Below are 17,005 nucleotides of genomic sequence, written 5' to 3'. Positions count from 1 at the left end.
ACTGGGGTGTGGGGTGCGCCCCCCTCCCTCGCACCTCTGCTTTCCTCCTCTCCCTCAAACTCTCCCCCGAAACCCGAAGCGTTTAGAGGAAAGGATGAACACAGCCAAGGTCAGGCCGTCCGCGGTCCCTCTCCTTGCTGGCGTCCCTGGAACCAGCCGCCCCTCTGGCTGCTCCCTCGGTCTGCCCTGCCTCCCTCCGCTCACCCACAGCTACTGAAGACAGAAAGGCCTCTTTACTGTGATCCCAGCACCACCCACGTTTCCAGCAAGACCCCTGGGTGTCCTGACCCACTGCAAGCCCTGTCGGCATCCCTCACTGCTCAGCGGAACTGACAAAGTTAATGCTTTTCTTCCTCCAGAATCATGTCAGAATCATTATTGAAAGTTGGGTTTGTTACAATAAATAACTCTGGGATGGGACTTCCCTGGCAGTCCAGTGGTTAGGATCCGTGCTTCCACTGCAGTGGGCACGGGTTCAATCCCTGGATCAGGAAGATCCCCTGGAGAAGGGAACGGCTACCACTCCAGTATCCTTGCCTGGAGAATCCCACGGACAGAGGAGCCTGGCGCACTACAGTCCATGGGTTGCAAAGACTCGGACACGACCGAGTGTCTAACACTTTCACAATGGCTTACTAATAGGAAGTGAGTCCAAGCTGTCACCTGGTGGGCTATGGCGTGATGACGGCACATGTGCAAGTCCGCCTCCAGGGAGGCACCACGCCCGCTCCACCCCAGCCCAGCAGCCCCCGAAGTCTTCCACAGGTGCAGGTACTCACGCTGGACCGAGAGGCAGCTTCTTCTCCAGGTGACTGGTCCTCTCACACCCTTTCAGAAAGCCATCCTGGGCCCAGTGCAGGGGGCACTGGAGTCTGACCCAGTTTGGAGAGCAAGCCTATTTCCAGCTGGGTCAGGACACCGCTCTGGTTCGACCAGGGATCAAGACCACCACCTGGCAGAGAGGAACGCAGCACAGAAAAACCCACCGGCAGAGTCTGGGAAGGGCAGGGCTGTGGGTTCAGCTGGGTCCCCCCAAAGGTGTGTTGACGTCCTGACTGCCAGTTCCCTGTGAAAAGTGAAAGTGAAGTCGCCCAGTCATGTCCGACTCCTTGCGACCCCATGGACTGTAGCCCACAATTCTCCTCTGTCCATGGGATTCTCGATGCAAGAATACTGGAGTGGGTAGCCATGTCCTTCTCCAGGGGATCTTCCCAACCCCGGGATGGAATCCACGTCTCCCGCGTTGTGGGCAGACTCTTTACCATCTGAGCCACCAGGGAATCCCTGTGAATGTGACCTTATTTGGAGACCCTGTTCTTTGCAGATATTCATCATGTCAAGACAGGGAAAGGTTGTTAGTGGAGTGGGGCAGGGTGTGAGGACTCTCCCTCTGCAGACAGCAGCCTGGGGATCCTTCCCCTCACACACACACACACATCGAACTGCTCCCCAGCCCCCAGTCCCGATGGCATTCCTGCACAGACAGCATATGTCAGTGGGAGAAGATTTGGTCTCAGATCTGAAAGGGATCCATCTGCCATCGAGAGAAAGTTCTCCAGCAGCACCACCGGGCCCGAGGCGGGGCTGAAGCGTGGGGAGCAGCCTCTCCAGATGCCTGCCTACGGTGTCGGGGGAAGTGGCCCTGGGGATGCAGCTGTGGGCTCAGAGCGGGAGAAAGGACGAGGCAGGCAGGCCCTGCCCTCAGGGAGGAGCAGGAGCCGGGGGGCGCGTCCCACCTGCCCCCTCATGCCCTGGGCCCTTCTGGCCCCCACCAGCTGGTTAAACTCTCATTGGAACAAGTGACCTTTCATTAGGGCATCCTGGGGGGGGGGCGGCTGACGGGACAGTTTCCTGGAGCCCGTGGGCATCACTCCTCCGGGCCACGCAGCACCACAGGTGCCAGGCTGGACAGGCTGGGCATAGGAACATCCAGAGATGGACGCGGGCCTGCAGGACAGAGGTGGGCGCAGCAGAGAGCCCTGAGGCGTGAGTAGCCCCAAAGGAGGGAGGAGGAGGAGGGAATCACAGGCTGAGGTGGAGGAGAGCACGGTGTCAGTCTAGGAGACCTCTCAGCAAACCGTGGGCAGGAGGGCAGGCGAGTTCTGAGCTGGGGCATGAGAGGGCCGGCGGGAGAGGGGCCCAATCAGACAGCCCACAGCCCGGGGTGGGGAAAGGCCAGGCCCCCAGCCAGGGGCAAAGCGAGGGGGATGGGAAGGGACTTGTGCAAGAGGCTGGGGGACGGCCGGGGTGGACGGAGCCTGGAAACAGCCCAGGTCCCTGGTGGAAAGAGGTGCGGTGCGGTGGCCAGCCCCGGGGCCTCGTTTCACTATCTGGTCCACAGTGTGAGAGGAAGCCTGGGCTCGGGATGGGGTTTCTGTTTCAATGGGTGTCTTAAAAAATACCCGATGTACTTTGGATCAAAGATCCCAAACCCAAAGGCTCAATACGGTATGCAGTGTGGGTGTCCCTACGGGAGACCAGTGACCTCCATCCAGAGAGACGGTCCAGACCTGTCTCACATAGGTACTATAATAGATCTGAAAACATATTTGTTTAAACTATAACCTTTACATGTGAAAGCTGTCAATAAGTATATATAGTTTTTAAAGCCTTTTACAAGACGGTAGTACATTAAACACAGTCTGGCCCTTCTCTTTCCCCGCTTAACAAGGGGTCGTGGGGATCACTCCCTCTTCCTGTCATAAAGCCATGAGCGTCCTTTTCGCTGACTGCGCAAGAACCGCTATAACCATGCCCTGTGGGTGGGATCATTGTTTCCAGTCTGTTGCTGTCCCTAACCACCCTGTCCCTCTGCACCTGGGCAGGCACACCCAGAGTCAAGTTCCGGAAAGCACACAAGAGACACAGAGAGTCCTGGCCCTCACGACCTCAAGAGATCTTGCCAGCTGACCTGACACAGAGATCTCCTATTGACACTCTCCCTGCTTATCTGATGTGCTCACAAACGTTTTTATCTTTGCCAACGAAATAGGTGGGAAAAGGCAACTGGTGTAGTTACAATCAGCATTTCTCCTGTTATATTTTCACAAGTATTTCTTGTTCTTACCTTCCTGCTCAGACCCGTGTCTATTAGGAAACGGTGTTTGACCACAGCAATAGCAGGAAAGTGGTGACTTAAAGAAATCGGAGGTTTCTTTGCTCATGTAAGAAGCAGTCGGCCAACAGGCCACCCAGGGTGGGTGCCAGCATCTCCGTGGCATCGTTAGGAACTCATTCTCCTTCTTCTCTGCTTATCCATCCTTAGAATGTACCCCTTGCCTTGTAGTCACAAAATGGCTGCCTTGCTCCAGCATTGCACCCAGGTCCCAGAGAGGAGAGGAGAAGGCAAACAGTATAAGGCAGGTGCCAGCTGAATCTGCTTGACTTTCCAGGAAGTTTCTTGGAGACCACACCTAGCAATTTGCCATCAGATCTCAATTGGAGCCACGAGCCACATCAGCAAGGGGCCGGGAGAAGTTGTAGCCGGGGGCACTGCCTTCCCCAGCGAGAGAGCTTTCTCCTGTCTGGCAGGAAGGAGGGGAGAAGGGTTTGTATGTGCATCTGGCAGCCTCGGTTTCCTTCTCCTTCTCTTCTAACCGACTTATGTCTTTGTGTCACCGATTAGTGGGAGCCCCTGGGTCTTGGTGACATGATACAAACCCTGGGTTGTGGTACAGTCAGCGTCCGGGTGCCCTCCCGGCCCTGGAACCCGCTCCAGCTCTGCGCCGGCTCTGGGGCTGCGACAGACAAGCAGGGCCCATGAACCTGAGCACCCGCTGTCAGAGGCGCTGCTGGACATGTGGACCCAGCGGCAGGCTTGTGGGTCTCTGGTCCCCCTGCCCGCAGGGCCCCTGCCCGCCCGGGTCCCCAGACACAGGAGCCCTGAACGTGACCAAGGCCCAAGACTGTACCTGGAGCTCAGAGACCCCTTGGGGTGGGGGTCGCCCTCTGGCCTCAGTGACCGAGGTTGGCCCAGAGTTAGGGGCGTCTGACTCCAGTACTGAGGGCTCCTCAGGAGGGTCCGGACCTCGCCCTGCCTGCTCCGCTGGCCTGGCCCGGACCTCGCCCTGCCTGCTCCGCTGGCCTGGCCCGGACCTCGCCCTGCCTGCTTTGCTGGCCTGGCCACGAGGACCAGTCTAGGGCTCAACATCCTTCATGCCACCCGTGTGGACCTCCGTCTCCTCTCCGCCACCCCCCGGCTTGACCTTCCTGGCGTGAGGGCCTGGCATGAGGGCCAGACGTCCTGCCTCGCCTGCCCGGACCCCCCGGCCCAGCGCAGCCCTGCCTCCTCCTCCTGGGGTGGACAGGCGCGGGCCTGTGACTGCAGGCTCCAGGCTCTGATGTATTATACACGCTCACCGCCCCAAACCCAGGCGTGTGAGGGGATGCAGAGTGGAGTTCCGCGATCTGAGCCGGGAGGCCTCAGCGCGGGTAGCGCTGACTCAGGGCGTCCCTCGAGCAGCCCTGCTGACTCACCGCTCCCGCTCCAGGCTTCCCCTGACAAAGGCGGAGAGTTAGAGGCGGGTGCCTGGCGCCAAGCTGGGGCTGGTGCCCTCTGTGTGGGCACAGCCAGGGGGTCGGGGAGTCTGAGAGGGGGAGGCAGGGTCCGGGCTCCTGAGATGGGAGCTGACCTGAGTGAGGCCGCCCCTCCCCGCCCCTCCCAGTTGTGCTGCGAGGGGAGGAGCCCAGCCGTGCGCCCACCTGCCCTCGGGCTGTGCCCGCGGCCCCCCACGGAGGCAGGGCGGCCCACCCCCTCCCTCCTGAGCACCCGGGTGACCCTGGAGTGGAGGAGCGGCAGTAAGCTGTGTGCGATCCTGCCAGGTGAGGGGCCACGGGTGACCCTGGGGCGTGGCTAGGGTGCCTCCCGGGTCGGGTGGCATCTGAGCCAAGGCCTGATGGGCATGGGGAGCAAGCGTGCAGGGTAGAACCCTGCAGACGGAGGGGACAGCCGGGCTGGAGCAGAGGTCCCTCCGGGGAGTGGCCCGAGCCGCGGGAGTGCAGCCCGGTGGGCGGGGGCTCGTGGGGGCGGCGCCTCAGAAGGATCCCAGCAAGCACAGGCTCGATCTGACTTTCCTTTACAAAGACTTGCTGGGTGGCCACGGAGAGCGGCTGGGGCCCCGGGGATGGGGCGCTGGGGACAGCGTCACGGGGAAACAGCGGAACAGCGCGGTGCTTACGGAGCTGGGAGTGGGCCCTCCCGCCCACGGCCAAAATGTGCTTGCGTCGGTCTGGACGGTGTGTAAGGTCACCCAGAGGCGAGTGCAGATAACGGAGAAGTCGCGGAGGAGCCCAAGGAGGGTGTTGTGGCCCCATCCGCTGCGGTTCCGTCAGGAGCCCAGAAGCCTCTCCAGGCGCCCGAGGGGCGGCAGAGGAGTGTCGGAGCCAAGGCAGGAGGGGGCGTCCCTGCCTCGCCACCCATCACTCCCGCCAGTGTGCCTCCCCAGCCGAACGTGACTCCACCCAGGACCCCTGGACCCCCGGGCGGGGCGGCCGGGAGGGAGTAAGAACAGATGCCCCACGGACACAGGTGGGGGCCGGGGCTCCCGGAAGTCCAGGTTAATCTCGGACCCCTGGGATGGTCTCATTACCGTGCTGTTCTCTTAGCATAAACACAAGGGAGGAAATCACAGAGGAAAAGGCAGATTTGACCTCAAAACAAAGCAAAACTTCTACAATCCATATGTCAAAAAAAAAGTTTGTACAAAGTTAAAAGGCAAATTACAAGCTTATAACAAATAGCTATCACACTAATGGCCATGTTGATTCCCTCAGTCTACGGAGAGCTCCTAAAAATGGTTGGGAAAAATAATATCCCAATAGAAAAAGTTAGCCAACAATATAAATTGATAATTCACAGAAGAGAAATACAAGTAAATGTCCAGTAAACGTATGGAAATCTCATAGACAGTAAAAATTCAGGACGTCCCTGGTGGCACAGTGAATAAGAATCCGGCATTAAGTATTTGCCATCTCACTCTAAGTCTTCCAGGAGCATCATGGTAATGGCTGCGTCCCACTCACCCACAGCATGGAGAGCTTGTATCTCACTCCACAGCATGGAGAGCTTGTATCTGACTCCCTGCGTTGACATTCAGGCTGTTAACATTTTTGCCACTGCACGTGCCATTGCCCTGAGCATCTCGTATGTGGATATTTTCTGCCTTTTGTCTGGTTTCCTTAGAGTCCCAGAAGTGTGGTTACTGGGTTGAAGTGTGTGGGAAATACAAGACCCTTGAAACATATTTCCAAATTGCTTTCAGGAAAGACATCCCAGCCCCAGCCCCACGAGCCCTGCTCACTGCTGTGTTGGCACAGTGAGTGCTAAGTCGCTTCAGTCGTGTCTGATTCTTTTGCAACCCCTTGGGCTGCAGCCCGCCAGGCTCCTCTGTCCCTGGGATTCTCCAGGCAAGAATACGGGAGCGCGTGGCCATGCCCTCCTCCAGGGGATCTTCCCCACCCAGGGAACAAACTGGCGTCTCTTATGCCTCCTGCATTTGTGGATGTGTTCTTCACCACTACTCCACTTGGGAAGCCCTACTGGCTACAGTACATGTTCTTTTTTTCTTATTGTCGAAACTTAGTTTTTTGAATACGTAAGCCATGACACACACAGGTTACAAAACCCAACATGTTTCAGAGTAAATGGAGAAGAGTCAGTCTCCATTGACACGAATTCCCTCTGCCAGAGATTTTCATTGCTTGGTTTTTGTGGGGTTTTTTTTGCCAGGGGGGGTGTAATTTTTTAAATCATTCATTTGGAAAACTTCATAGGAGCTTGCTCTTTTTTTACTGGTGAAATACACATGACATAAAATCTACCGTCTTAGCCGTTCTTAGGTGTATGATGTAATACAGTTCAGTGGCATTAAGTACGTTCGTGTGTGAATATCACCACCGTCTGTCTCCAGAACCTTCTCACCTTCACAAACAGCAATTCTGCGTCAAATAACAGCTTCCACCCTCTCTCTCCCCTCCCTCACCCCCACACACCTTTCTACTTCCTGTCCTGGGAATCTGGCTCCTCACACGTGCGGGGTCACACAGGGCTTGTGCGGGGTCACACAGGGCTTTTCCTTCGGGGCCCTTTTCCATGTTTATTTCTGTCTCTGCTCCCCTCACAGTCTCCGCCCTGGGACCAACTCCTGGGGGAGGACCCGCGGGGTCAGAGGGTTGGCCAGGATGCACCCCACTGTAGGGCACTGGGGCCTCCACGTCTGGAGGCGGCTGCCCCCTCCCCGGGCTGTTTCTCCTCCAGACGCTGAGCCCCCAGAAGCAGGCGTTCATCATGGAGATCCTGTCCGGGTGCCTGGAGTACCGCAAGCTGCTGACCATTGTGGTGGACGCCTTCTACGTGCGGGACGGCCGGCTCTGCCCATGGGCCGACTACAGCCTCTTCGAGGGTAGGTGCCCGTGCCCAGCCACGGCCAGGGGAGCCCACGGGTCCCTGCGAGCCAGACCTTCGATAGCGACCGAGCTCCTCCCCCAGCAGCCCTCTGAGGTCCTCCCAGCTGCCGGAGCATGGGCGGCCAGGGGGCTGTGCTTCCCCGCTCACTGACATGGAGACAGACTCCAGGCGTGCCGACCGCCAGGCCTCTGAAGGCCTCAGAGGGAGGGCTGGCCTGGCTGGGAGAGGTGGCCCTGGAGGCCAGTCTGGGTGACAGGATGGGCCTCCATCAGCAGCTGAGTTCCTGGCCCCACGACCTGAGGACCACACACAGAGCCGGCGTCCTGGCTGTCCTCTGGACAGTCCCAGAAGGGATTCAGTAAAAGGAGGCATTTGGGGACTTCCCTGGTTGTCCAGTGGTTAAGGCTCTGGGCTGCCAATGAAGGGGGCGTGGGTTCGATCCCCGGCAGGGAGCTAAGACCGCACGTGCTGTGCAGTGCTGCCTTCATGGGGTGTGGTGACAACGTGGGCAGAGTGGCCAGCGCCCGAGTGGGGGAAGGCGGTCCAGCCTCGATGGCCCTGCCTGGGAGGGAGGGGTCGGACTGCAGGGAGCTCAGAGACAGAGGTGAGGGGTTGAGGGGCCTGATGCCCGGGCCAGAGCTGGGCTGTTGACCCCCCGCCCCCTAGTCCAGCGGCTTCCAGTCTCAGAATTCACAAACTGAAATGCAAGATGGCTTTACTTTTACCCCAAAAGTTTTGGAATTTCTGGAAATGTATCCAATGAGCTACTCCAACCTGCAAGTGCTTGAGGCCCTGGAACTCTCCCCACCCCCCGCACCCCCATCGCTGGCACTGTTATATCAGGCTGTCATTTTCCCATGGGCCCGAGGGAGTGGGCGCCTCTGGTCACACTGCCTGAGGGAGGCGGCGCCCTTGGCTCTATTCGCTGCTCCTGTCAGGCCCTTAGCCCCTGGTGCCTCTCCCTGGATCAAACCAGGCAGGCGGGGACCCCAGCGTCCTGGTCCCCATGCCCACGCCCTCTTCCCACAGTGATCTGCTACTTGGCCGCATTCCAGCTGGAGGAGCTCGGCTTTCAACTCTTCTGTGACATCGTGCAGTCCCAGCCCGTCCACAAGGTGTGCAAGGTGAGCGCCTGCAGCCCCCAGCCCTGGGTTCTGTTCTCAGACCCCAGCCCCTGCTTCTCCTTGCTGCAAATCCGCCCTTTTCAGGCCCGGGGAGTCTGGTTTCTGCTCCTCACGGTCTGGCGGGTGGTCGCTGCTGGATGTGAGCTGTTAGTCAAGACAAGGAGTCCTTGACTGTTTGTAGTCTAAGCCTCTGGAACCTTCCCAGCCCCAGGCAGCCTTTCCTCCCTGCAGGAGGGGCTGTGTGGCTTGTGGGGGGCAGGTCCTGAGGGGTGGCAGCATCCGAGAGGGCACCTGCAGGCGCCCACCCCCTGCCCCACCCAGGCTGTCTCTCTGGCCGCCTGTTCACGCAGGTGGAAAGCTTGGGATGCCCGGGGCCTCAGGGCCAGCAGGACCCTGAATGGGCCTGAGGCCTGCTGCCCTCTGCCGGCCACTCCCGCGGGGCAGCTGTGTGCCCGGCTTCCTCTGCGAGCAACTCTTGGTCCACCCTCACAGGGACTGGGTGAGGTCACTCCTATAGGCACTCATCCCGCAGTTGAGGAAACAGAGGCCCAGAGAGGTTTGGTAACTAACCTGACATCACACAGCAGCTGAGCGGCAGAGCCGGTTCTTGGACCAGGCTTTCAACCACTGGCTGGTTCCTCCCTACTTGGCTTGGAGTGGGGGCAGCCCCCAGGCCAGGATAATGACTCCCCAGAGAAGAGAGGGACAGCTGTGGCCCCAGGAGTGCTTTGGGGCCCCTCTGGAGGGAAGCCGCAGGCGCTGCAGGGGCAGTCCTGGAGGGGGAGGGGCGGGGCAGTGGGGAGGGGATATGGGAGCCGGGACACTCCCTGGCCCACCGCCCCAGAAATCTGCACCCGCCCCCCGGCAGGTGACCGAGGCAGCACGTTTAGAGACTGTTCCTGTCCGTGTATAAACATAAGCAGTTCACGGTGCATGGGTGTTTGCAGTCACCATAAGCGAGGGCTTCATTTCATGACAGCATTTTCTGAGCGCTATTCAGAGACGCCCAGGGCCCGCTTCCCAGCCAGAGCGCCTGCACTTGGTTCACACTCTGCTGTCAGGGTCTTGAAATTCTTAATGATTGTTGAGCAAAAGGCCCACGTGTCAATCAGCCTGCCCCGGGTCCCGCAGCGGTGGAGCCGACCCTGAACCAGCCTCGGCCTCCCAGCCCGTGGCCACAGCCAGCACACCCCCTCTGGTGCGGCTTTCTTTCCGAGAGCCCCCCTCCACGGGCGGACGGGGAGCGGTGTGTCCCCAGATGGGGGTGAGAGGAGGAGGGGGCCCGGGGGTGGAGGGGTGGGCCCCAGGAGCCATGGTCTGGGAGGAGGGATTGCAGAGACCCGACTGCCCCAACCATAGGGACTTGACTGCCTCCTTCATCAGGAAGTGCGAACAGGAACTGAAGGTGGAACTAACACGGGGAGGGGGCAGGCGAGGAGCTGAGACACCCTCCATGGTGCCTGGGGCAGGCAGAGGCCCGGGGGTCAGGGGGCAGGGGCCAGGCTGCTGAGTGGGAAGGTGTGGGAGGCTCTAGAAGGGCCCCTGGCAGCTGCTCCCTGAAGAAGGGCATGGAGACCTGAGCAGGAGGAGGAGGGGTAGACATGCCTGTGGGGGCGGTGGGCCCCCAGCGGAGGCAGCAGCGGGCAACCGGAGGCCCTGGCCCTGCCCCCTGCCCACCGCCACCCCCTTGGGCATCAGGGCTGAGGGCCTGCCCAGCCCCCACCCAACCAGAGGCAGTGGGGAGGACGGGGTGGGGGCGTCCGTATAGACCCAGGGGGTGCAGGGGTTGAAGCCCGGGGCCCATAGCCAACAGGGACCCCGCTGGCGAACGCAGGGGCCCAGGTGAACAACGGGCAGCTCCCCCTGCCCCACAGGAGGGGTAGGCCAGGGGGGCTGGATCCCTGCCTGCGGCGGCTGGGGTCTCCTGGGGGTGCGCCAGCCACAGCTGCCCCCCCAGCACTGACTTCCCACTGGGGGCCCCCCGGGGCCTCCACTCTCACCGGGTGGGTCTGGCCCCTGCGGCTCCCTCGTCCCTCAGTTCCTCGGGTTCCTCTTCAACCCCTTGAACCTCGGCTCATGGATTAAGGACGAGTGGAGCCTCGTCTACGAGACCTCCCATGTGAAGGAGAACTGGATCGACCCCCTGATGAGGTGGGCAGCACCAGGGTCTCACCCGGGGGGGGTGTCCACGCGGGCAGCCAGCTCGTGGCTGGGGTGCGGGGGGGCCTGGGCATCTCTTCCCCAGCTGCCCCCAGGGCGCCACTCCTGGGCCCGTCACCACAAAGCTGTCCCCACCGCCTTCCGCGACCTCCCCTGCCAGGCTCGGGCCAGGACCCGCAGGTGGAAGGACCTCCAGTGGGCCTGCCAGGGCCAGCATGCAGCTGCCCCCTGCTGACCCCCTCTGCCAGGGCCGGGGAGCCACCTTGTCTTCCTGGGGACAGGCCGACAGGTGGTTCTAGCAGCGGCAGACCCCTCGGGTGCCAGCTGGGTACAGGAGGCCCCCCACCGTATGGGCGAGGAGGCCCCGGCCCTGAGCAGCGGGGCACCCCTGGAGCCAGCCCTTCACCCAGGAGAGGTCCTCACTCCCGCCCGGCTGGACTCGCTGCTTGTCCGGAGGGCTGCTCCCAGCCGCCCAGGCCTGCAGACCCTGTGTCCTCGCCCACCACCCCGTATGCAGCCTTCCCTGCCTGCTCTGTGAGCAGCCCCCTTCCCCACTGGCCCCCCTCCCCAAGACCCCACGCCCTTCCTCCTCCGGTGATCTTGGACCTCAGGCTGGGGCAGGAAAGATTCAAACCGAGTGGTCTCCCCGGGAGGCATCACCCACTGGCTACGTGGGCAATGGCTGGCTGTGCCCACTGGCGTGAGGAGGCATGTTGGGGGGAGCCCAAGCCTCGGGGGCAGTCCAGCAGGGCCCTTCCAGAACCCCTGGTCCACGGCACCCCCACCTCGAGACTCCCTGCTCCTCACCCCATCAGCGGTCTCCTCTTCGCCTGTCACGGCGGTGCAGCTCCAGGGACCTTACTTTTGAATTGCCCGCTTGCTCCCCGCTCATGGCCTCCTCCCCCTGTGCCAAGGGGCCGTCCCCTTACTGACCCGCACAGGCAGCCCTCCCAAGCTGTTGCTCCCACCTTTGCCTTTGAGGTGGCAGCCGGAAATCCAGGAGCTGATCGACAAGCTGCAGGGGGAGCTGACCAGCCAGCTCTCTCCTCCAAAGAGCAGGACCAAGGTCACAGAGCCCAAGGAGTTCAGCCTGACCACCCCCAGGCCCCGCGCCATCCCCGTGCCTGAGCCGGTCCCCAAGGTGGCCAAGACCAGACCGGTAAGTGGAGCCGGCCTCCGTGGGTCCGGCCCATGCAGGCAGGGAGCGTGGGCCATGTGGGCCGGGACAGAGCTGGGTTCTTCCAGGGCTGAGGCTTCATGGGCCAGACCAGGAGCATTCGATGCCCCCGCCACCCCATCTCACTCAGAGAGGGAAGCCTGGCTGACCCAGAGCCTGCCCAGGAGAGTGGGCGCCCAGGGACTGAAGTCTAGTCAGTAGGCGTGGGGTGAAGTTGGTGGCCGCAGGGTGCAGGCCTGTCTCACTTGGCACTCAGAGCCCCCTTTAACCCTGTTGCTGTGCACTTCTCCCTCCCACAGTGTATGCGCGCACGTGTGTGTGTGTGTGTGCACGCGGGCTTTCCCCACTTCGAGGTCTCTGCCTGTCTATCCCATCTGCCTAGACCCTTTTTTGCTGCCTTCCCCTCCCCTGCGTCGTTGACCTCTCACTGAAGTTGCTTCTTATTACAAGGAAAAAGAGCTCAGTCTGGCTTAGACGGTAGAGGACTAGTTGACTCTCCCGGCTGAAGTAGGACGGGCTTCAGGCATAGTTTGATCAGGGTGCTGGGGCTGCTTCTTTGTGGCTCTCTTTCCCCTAGTCCCCTCTGAGGGCCAGCTTGATCTTTGGGCTGACTGCCCTCATAGTAGCCAAACATCCAGGCCTCATGCCCACAGCTCACTGTCCAGGGCGTGAGAGGAGACACCTCGGGCCCAGAATTCTGTGACAGTATGATTAGAGCAACTGGGGTTGCATGTCTGCCCTCACCTGATGACCATGTCTGGGAGTGCAGTGTTCTGACCGGTCTTGGGCTCTACCCTGAGTGCCTGTGATGGACTCGGCTTCCCAGAACCAATCGGATCCCCCAGCAGAACTAAGGAATCCATGAAGGGTAAAGGGATGGTGCTGGACGGTCTCGGGGTCCCAGTCCACTCCCACCACCTGTGTGGTCTCCTTACAGTCCCTCCCCTGAGAGGCCTTCTATGGACCCCTCGCCTCTATCAGCTTTCTCAATTTCCCTTTCGTTGACCCAGATCCTTTTCTTCAGGACATCAGTTAGTTTTTACGGTCTTTTTAGTCTTATCAGTTCTCATAGTGCGGCTTGTCACCTCGGGTCTCCCTTCCGCTGTCCCCCGCCACCACCGCCAGGTCCCCAGGAGCACCTACCAGCCGCCCAAAGAGCAGCGGCTCCTGGAGATGACCAAGAGATACAACCGCTGGAAGGCCGAGGTGGGCGGGCTGCACGCGGAGACCCCCATGGGGGTGCCGGGGGGCGGGGCGGGGAGGGGCGGCGAGCCGACCTGTGCGTCTGTGGCCGGGGGCCCTCCTGGCGGCCGGCAGGGCTGCAGGCGTCTGTCCCTGCGCAGGAGCTGCTGCTGCGGGCCAACATCGAGGAGCTGCGGTGCGCGGTGCCCAGGAGCCGCGGGGAGTCCCAGCTGCAGGTGACGCCGGCCCCGCCCCCCACGCCCTGGGCGGGGCTTCACGGACAGGCCCCTCCCTGTGCCAAGGCGAGGCCCTTCGTCCATGCCCACGGGGGTGCGGGGTTTGGGGGGCAGCGGGGGAGGGCCCCGAGACGCTGGGCCGGGTGCGGTCCAGGCCAGCAGGGGCAGCGTCAACCCTCTCCGGCTGTTTCCAGGTTTTCCCACACTGAACATTTAACATTTCTGTAAGAAAACCCCCAAGATACGTTTGTCAATAAAGAAAGTCAGGGAGCTGGGCTGGGAGGCCCCGTGCTGGGTGGACGATGAGCGGTGCTCCCTTGGGAGAGGCTGGCCTGTCCCCCACCCCCTGCCACCGTGGACCCGCCTGGGTGGCAGCGGATGGGCCAGCGGTGAGCCTCCCCCGGGCAGTGGTGGCAGGCCAGGGGACAGGGCACCCCACCCGGGAGCAGCGTGCCCGGGTGTCACGGCTGAGTGCTTGTGTAAGGGAGTGCCTCTCACCAGCTGCTGTCCCGTGGACTGCCATGCCAACCCTGACGGGGTCAGCAGAGCGGAAGGCTGGGCAGCCGGACCCCTCCTGGGGCGGCCCTGGGGCAGTGGGGAGAGGGCCCCTGAGCCCGCAGGCTGCAGGGCCCTGACTGGGAACCACGGTCCCCGGCCCCAAACCCTCCCTACCTGCCGGGGTGGCTGCAGGGCCCTGCCCAGGGACCCCGCACGGGCCGAGCTGGGCAGAGGGGAGTGGGCCAGGCCTCCCCGGGGTGCATTTGGGGGCACCCCTGGGCACAGGTGCCAAGCCTGGACCCCCGCAGGACTCCAAGAAGAAGCCATGGCTCCGGCTCCCACCTCGTATCCTCAAAGCCCAGAAACTGACCTTCTATACGGTGAGCAGGGCTCCTGGGGCCTCTCCCCACGCATCCGCCTCCAGGCCTGTCCCACTGAGGACATCCCAGCCCTTTCGGCCTAGGGGAGCGCCGGGCAGGGGGCAGGTGTGGAGGGCAGAGGGGCAGGGGGGCGCTGGCTGCTCCGAGGCCGACCCCCACCCCCGTCACAGCCTGCCGCCACCCTCTCCTGCAGCCTAACGACAAGGCCCCAGTCAAGCTCAATACGGCCGCCATCCTGCGTGAAGGGGCCTTGTACCAGCGGCAGGTGGAGAAGGAGCTGCAGAGGTGGGGATGGGAGGGCCTCAGGCGCCCCTTGCGGGGTCCGGGGTGAGGGGGCGGCGAGAAGGCCAGCGTCAGGGTCACGGCCGCAGCCGAGGACGCTCGTCTCCACTCCAGGAGGAGGCTCAGGGAAACCCGGCCACTGCACACCTCCCCGAAGGGCCACCTCCTCCCGGGAGCCCTCTGCGGTGCCCCCTCCCCAGACCGCCGCGGCTGCAGGCCCTGCTCTCCGCCGAGCGCCGGGCTGTGCGGGGAGCTTGGGTGTCTGACGGGCTGGATGAGAAGAGGGACAGAGGGACAGAGGGGAGGCGGATGGACAGCTGGTGGGGTGGAGGACGGGCGGACAGACGAGCGGCTGAAGGGAGGCGGGGGGGCGCGCCCGCGGGCCCGGGGCAGGTGGGCAGGGTGGTGGGGGGCCTGCGGGCGGCCCGGGGAGCCTCCAGCGCGCCCGCCGCCGCGTCTCCCCAGGGTGGACCGGCTGGTGGACGGCGCCGGGGACTTCTCCGAGTTCCTCGAGTGGCAGAGGCGGATGCAGGCGCGGGACCGGGAGGAGCAGCTGGCCGCGGGCGCGGTCCGCCGGCTGCGGGGGAAGCTGAGCCACGAGGCGGCGGCGCTGGCGCGGCAGCAGTTGGCGTGCGAGAAGAGGCGGGCGGCGGAGCTGAAGAAGGAGGAGGTGATGGCCGGGCCGGGCCGCCCCGCCGACGCTGACCCGCACCCCCCGGGCCGGCGGGGCGGGGGCGGTGGTGGACGGGCGTCTGCAGTCGGCTCAGCGGGCCTCAGTGGGCCGGCTGGCCAGCGCTTCCCGTCCAGGCTGCCCCCCGCCCCGCCTAGCAGGCAGGGTGGGTTGGTCCCCGCACCTACCCGTGAGGGGAGACCGGAGACCTGAGGGAAGCTTCCAGGAGACACGTGTTTGTATAAGAGGCCACAGGGTATATGGGTCGCCCACGTTTCCAGTTAGGATGCTCTGAACATCGCAGGAGACATGGCCTGGCTGGGGGTGCCCTGCCGGTGTCCCATCCAGGGGGCCTGGCGGGAGCCTGGACGAGGCGGGAAGCTGCAGGGCCCAGGGACGCCACAGGAGCCCACTCTCGTCAGATGCGCCACTAAGGGCCTGAGCCGGCGGGGGTGCCTCAGGTCCACGCGCATCGCCTCTCCCGCGAGACGCGTTTGGGTCTGTTCTTCACGTTGCTGACGTTCAGCTCCACAGTTGCGTGCTACTCTTTGTGACCCATGGACTGCAGCACGCCAGGCTTCCCTGTGCTTCACTGTCTTCCAGAATTTGCTCAAACACATGTCCATCGGATTGGTGATACCACCCAACCATCTCATCCTCTGTCATCCCCTTCTCCACCTGCCTTCGATCTTTCCCAGCATCAGGGTCTTTTCCAATGAGTCAGTTCTTCGCATCAGGTGGCCAAAGTATTGGAGTTTCAGCTTCAGCATCAGTCCTTCCAATGAATATTCAGGACTGATCTCCTTTAGGATAGACTGGTTTGATCTCCTTGCAATCCAAGGGACTCGAGTCTTCTCCAACACCACAGTTCAAAAGCATCAATTCTTCAGCATTCGGCTTTCTTTATGGTTCAACTTTCACACCCATACATGACTAGTGAAAAAACCATAGCTTTGACTAGACGGACCTTTGTTGACGAAGTAATGTCTCTACTTTTTAATATGCTGTCTAGGTTTGTCTTTTAATTTCATGGCTGCAGTCACCATCTGCAGTGGTTTTGGAGCCCAAGAAAATGAAGTCTGTCACTGTTTCCATTGTTTCTCCATCTATCTGCCATGAAGTGATGGGACTGGATGCCGTGATCTTCGTTTTTTGAATGTTGAGTTTTAAGCCAACCTTTTCACTCTCCTCTTTCACTTTCATCAAGAGGCTCTTTAGTTCAGCTTCACTTTCTGCCATAAGGGTGGTGTCATCTGCATATCTGAGGTTATTGATATTTCTCCCAGCAATCTTGATTCCGGCTTGTGCTTCATCCAACCCAGCATTTTGCATAATATGCTCTGCATATAAGTTAAATAAGCAAGGTGACCATATATACCCTTGACGTACTCTTTTCCCAATTTTGAAATGTCTGTTGTTCCATGTCCAGTTCTAACTGTTGCTTCTTGACCTGCATACAGATTTCTCAGGAGGCAGGTCAGGTGGTCTGGTATTCCCATCTCTTTCAGAATTTTCCACAGTTTGTTGTGATTTACACAATCAAAGGCTTTGGCGTAATCAGTGAAGCAGAAGTAGCTGTTTTTCTGGAATTCTCTTGCTTTTTCTATGATTTAGCGGATGTGGGCAATTTGATCTCTGGTTCCTCTGCTTTTTCTAAATCCAGCTTGAACATCTGGAAGTTCTCAGTTCACGTACTGTTGAAGCCTAGCCTGGAGAATTTTGAGCATCACTTTGCTAGCGTGTGAGATGAGTGCAGTTGTGCAGTAGTTTGAACATTCTTTGGCATTACCCTTCTTTTGGATAGGAATGAAGACTGACCTTTTCCAGTCCCGTGGCCACTGCTGAGTTTTCCAAATTTGCTGGCATTTTGAGTGCAGCACTTTCACAGCAT

The 17,005-nt window shown here is 61.1% G+C and overlaps 1 protein-coding gene across 1 annotated transcript in view; it reads left to right on the top strand.

Moving 5' to 3' along the window:
* CFAP99 (cilia and flagella associated protein 99) overlaps positions 1-17,005 on the top strand; it is a 36,049-nt gene that overhangs the window by 6,401 nt on the left and 12,643 nt on the right. The window contains exons 3-11 of the mRNA XM_055435027.2: positions 7,256-7,400; positions 8,435-8,529; positions 10,568-10,680; positions 11,671-11,848; positions 12,992-13,072; positions 13,210-13,284; positions 14,091-14,162; positions 14,356-14,447; positions 14,910-15,114. Coding sequence (XP_055291002.2) covers positions 7,256-7,400; positions 8,435-8,529; positions 10,568-10,680; positions 11,671-11,848; positions 12,992-13,072; positions 13,210-13,284; positions 14,091-14,162; positions 14,356-14,447; positions 14,910-15,114 — 1,056 coding nt within the window. The remainder of the gene's footprint in view (positions 1-7,255; positions 7,401-8,434; positions 8,530-10,567; positions 10,681-11,670; positions 11,849-12,991; positions 13,073-13,209; positions 13,285-14,090; positions 14,163-14,355; positions 14,448-14,909; positions 15,115-17,005) is intronic.

This window comes from Moschus berezovskii, chromosome 5 (genome assembly GCF_049115385.1).
Source record: "Moschus berezovskii isolate FMDL1 chromosome 5, NW_MosBer_1.0, whole genome shotgun sequence".
In the NCBI taxonomy this organism is placed as follows: Eukaryota; Metazoa; Chordata; class Mammalia; order Artiodactyla; family Moschidae; genus Moschus; species Moschus berezovskii.
Note: the sequence above shows the minus strand (reverse complement) of the source record. Positions and strands in the feature narration are given on the sequence as shown.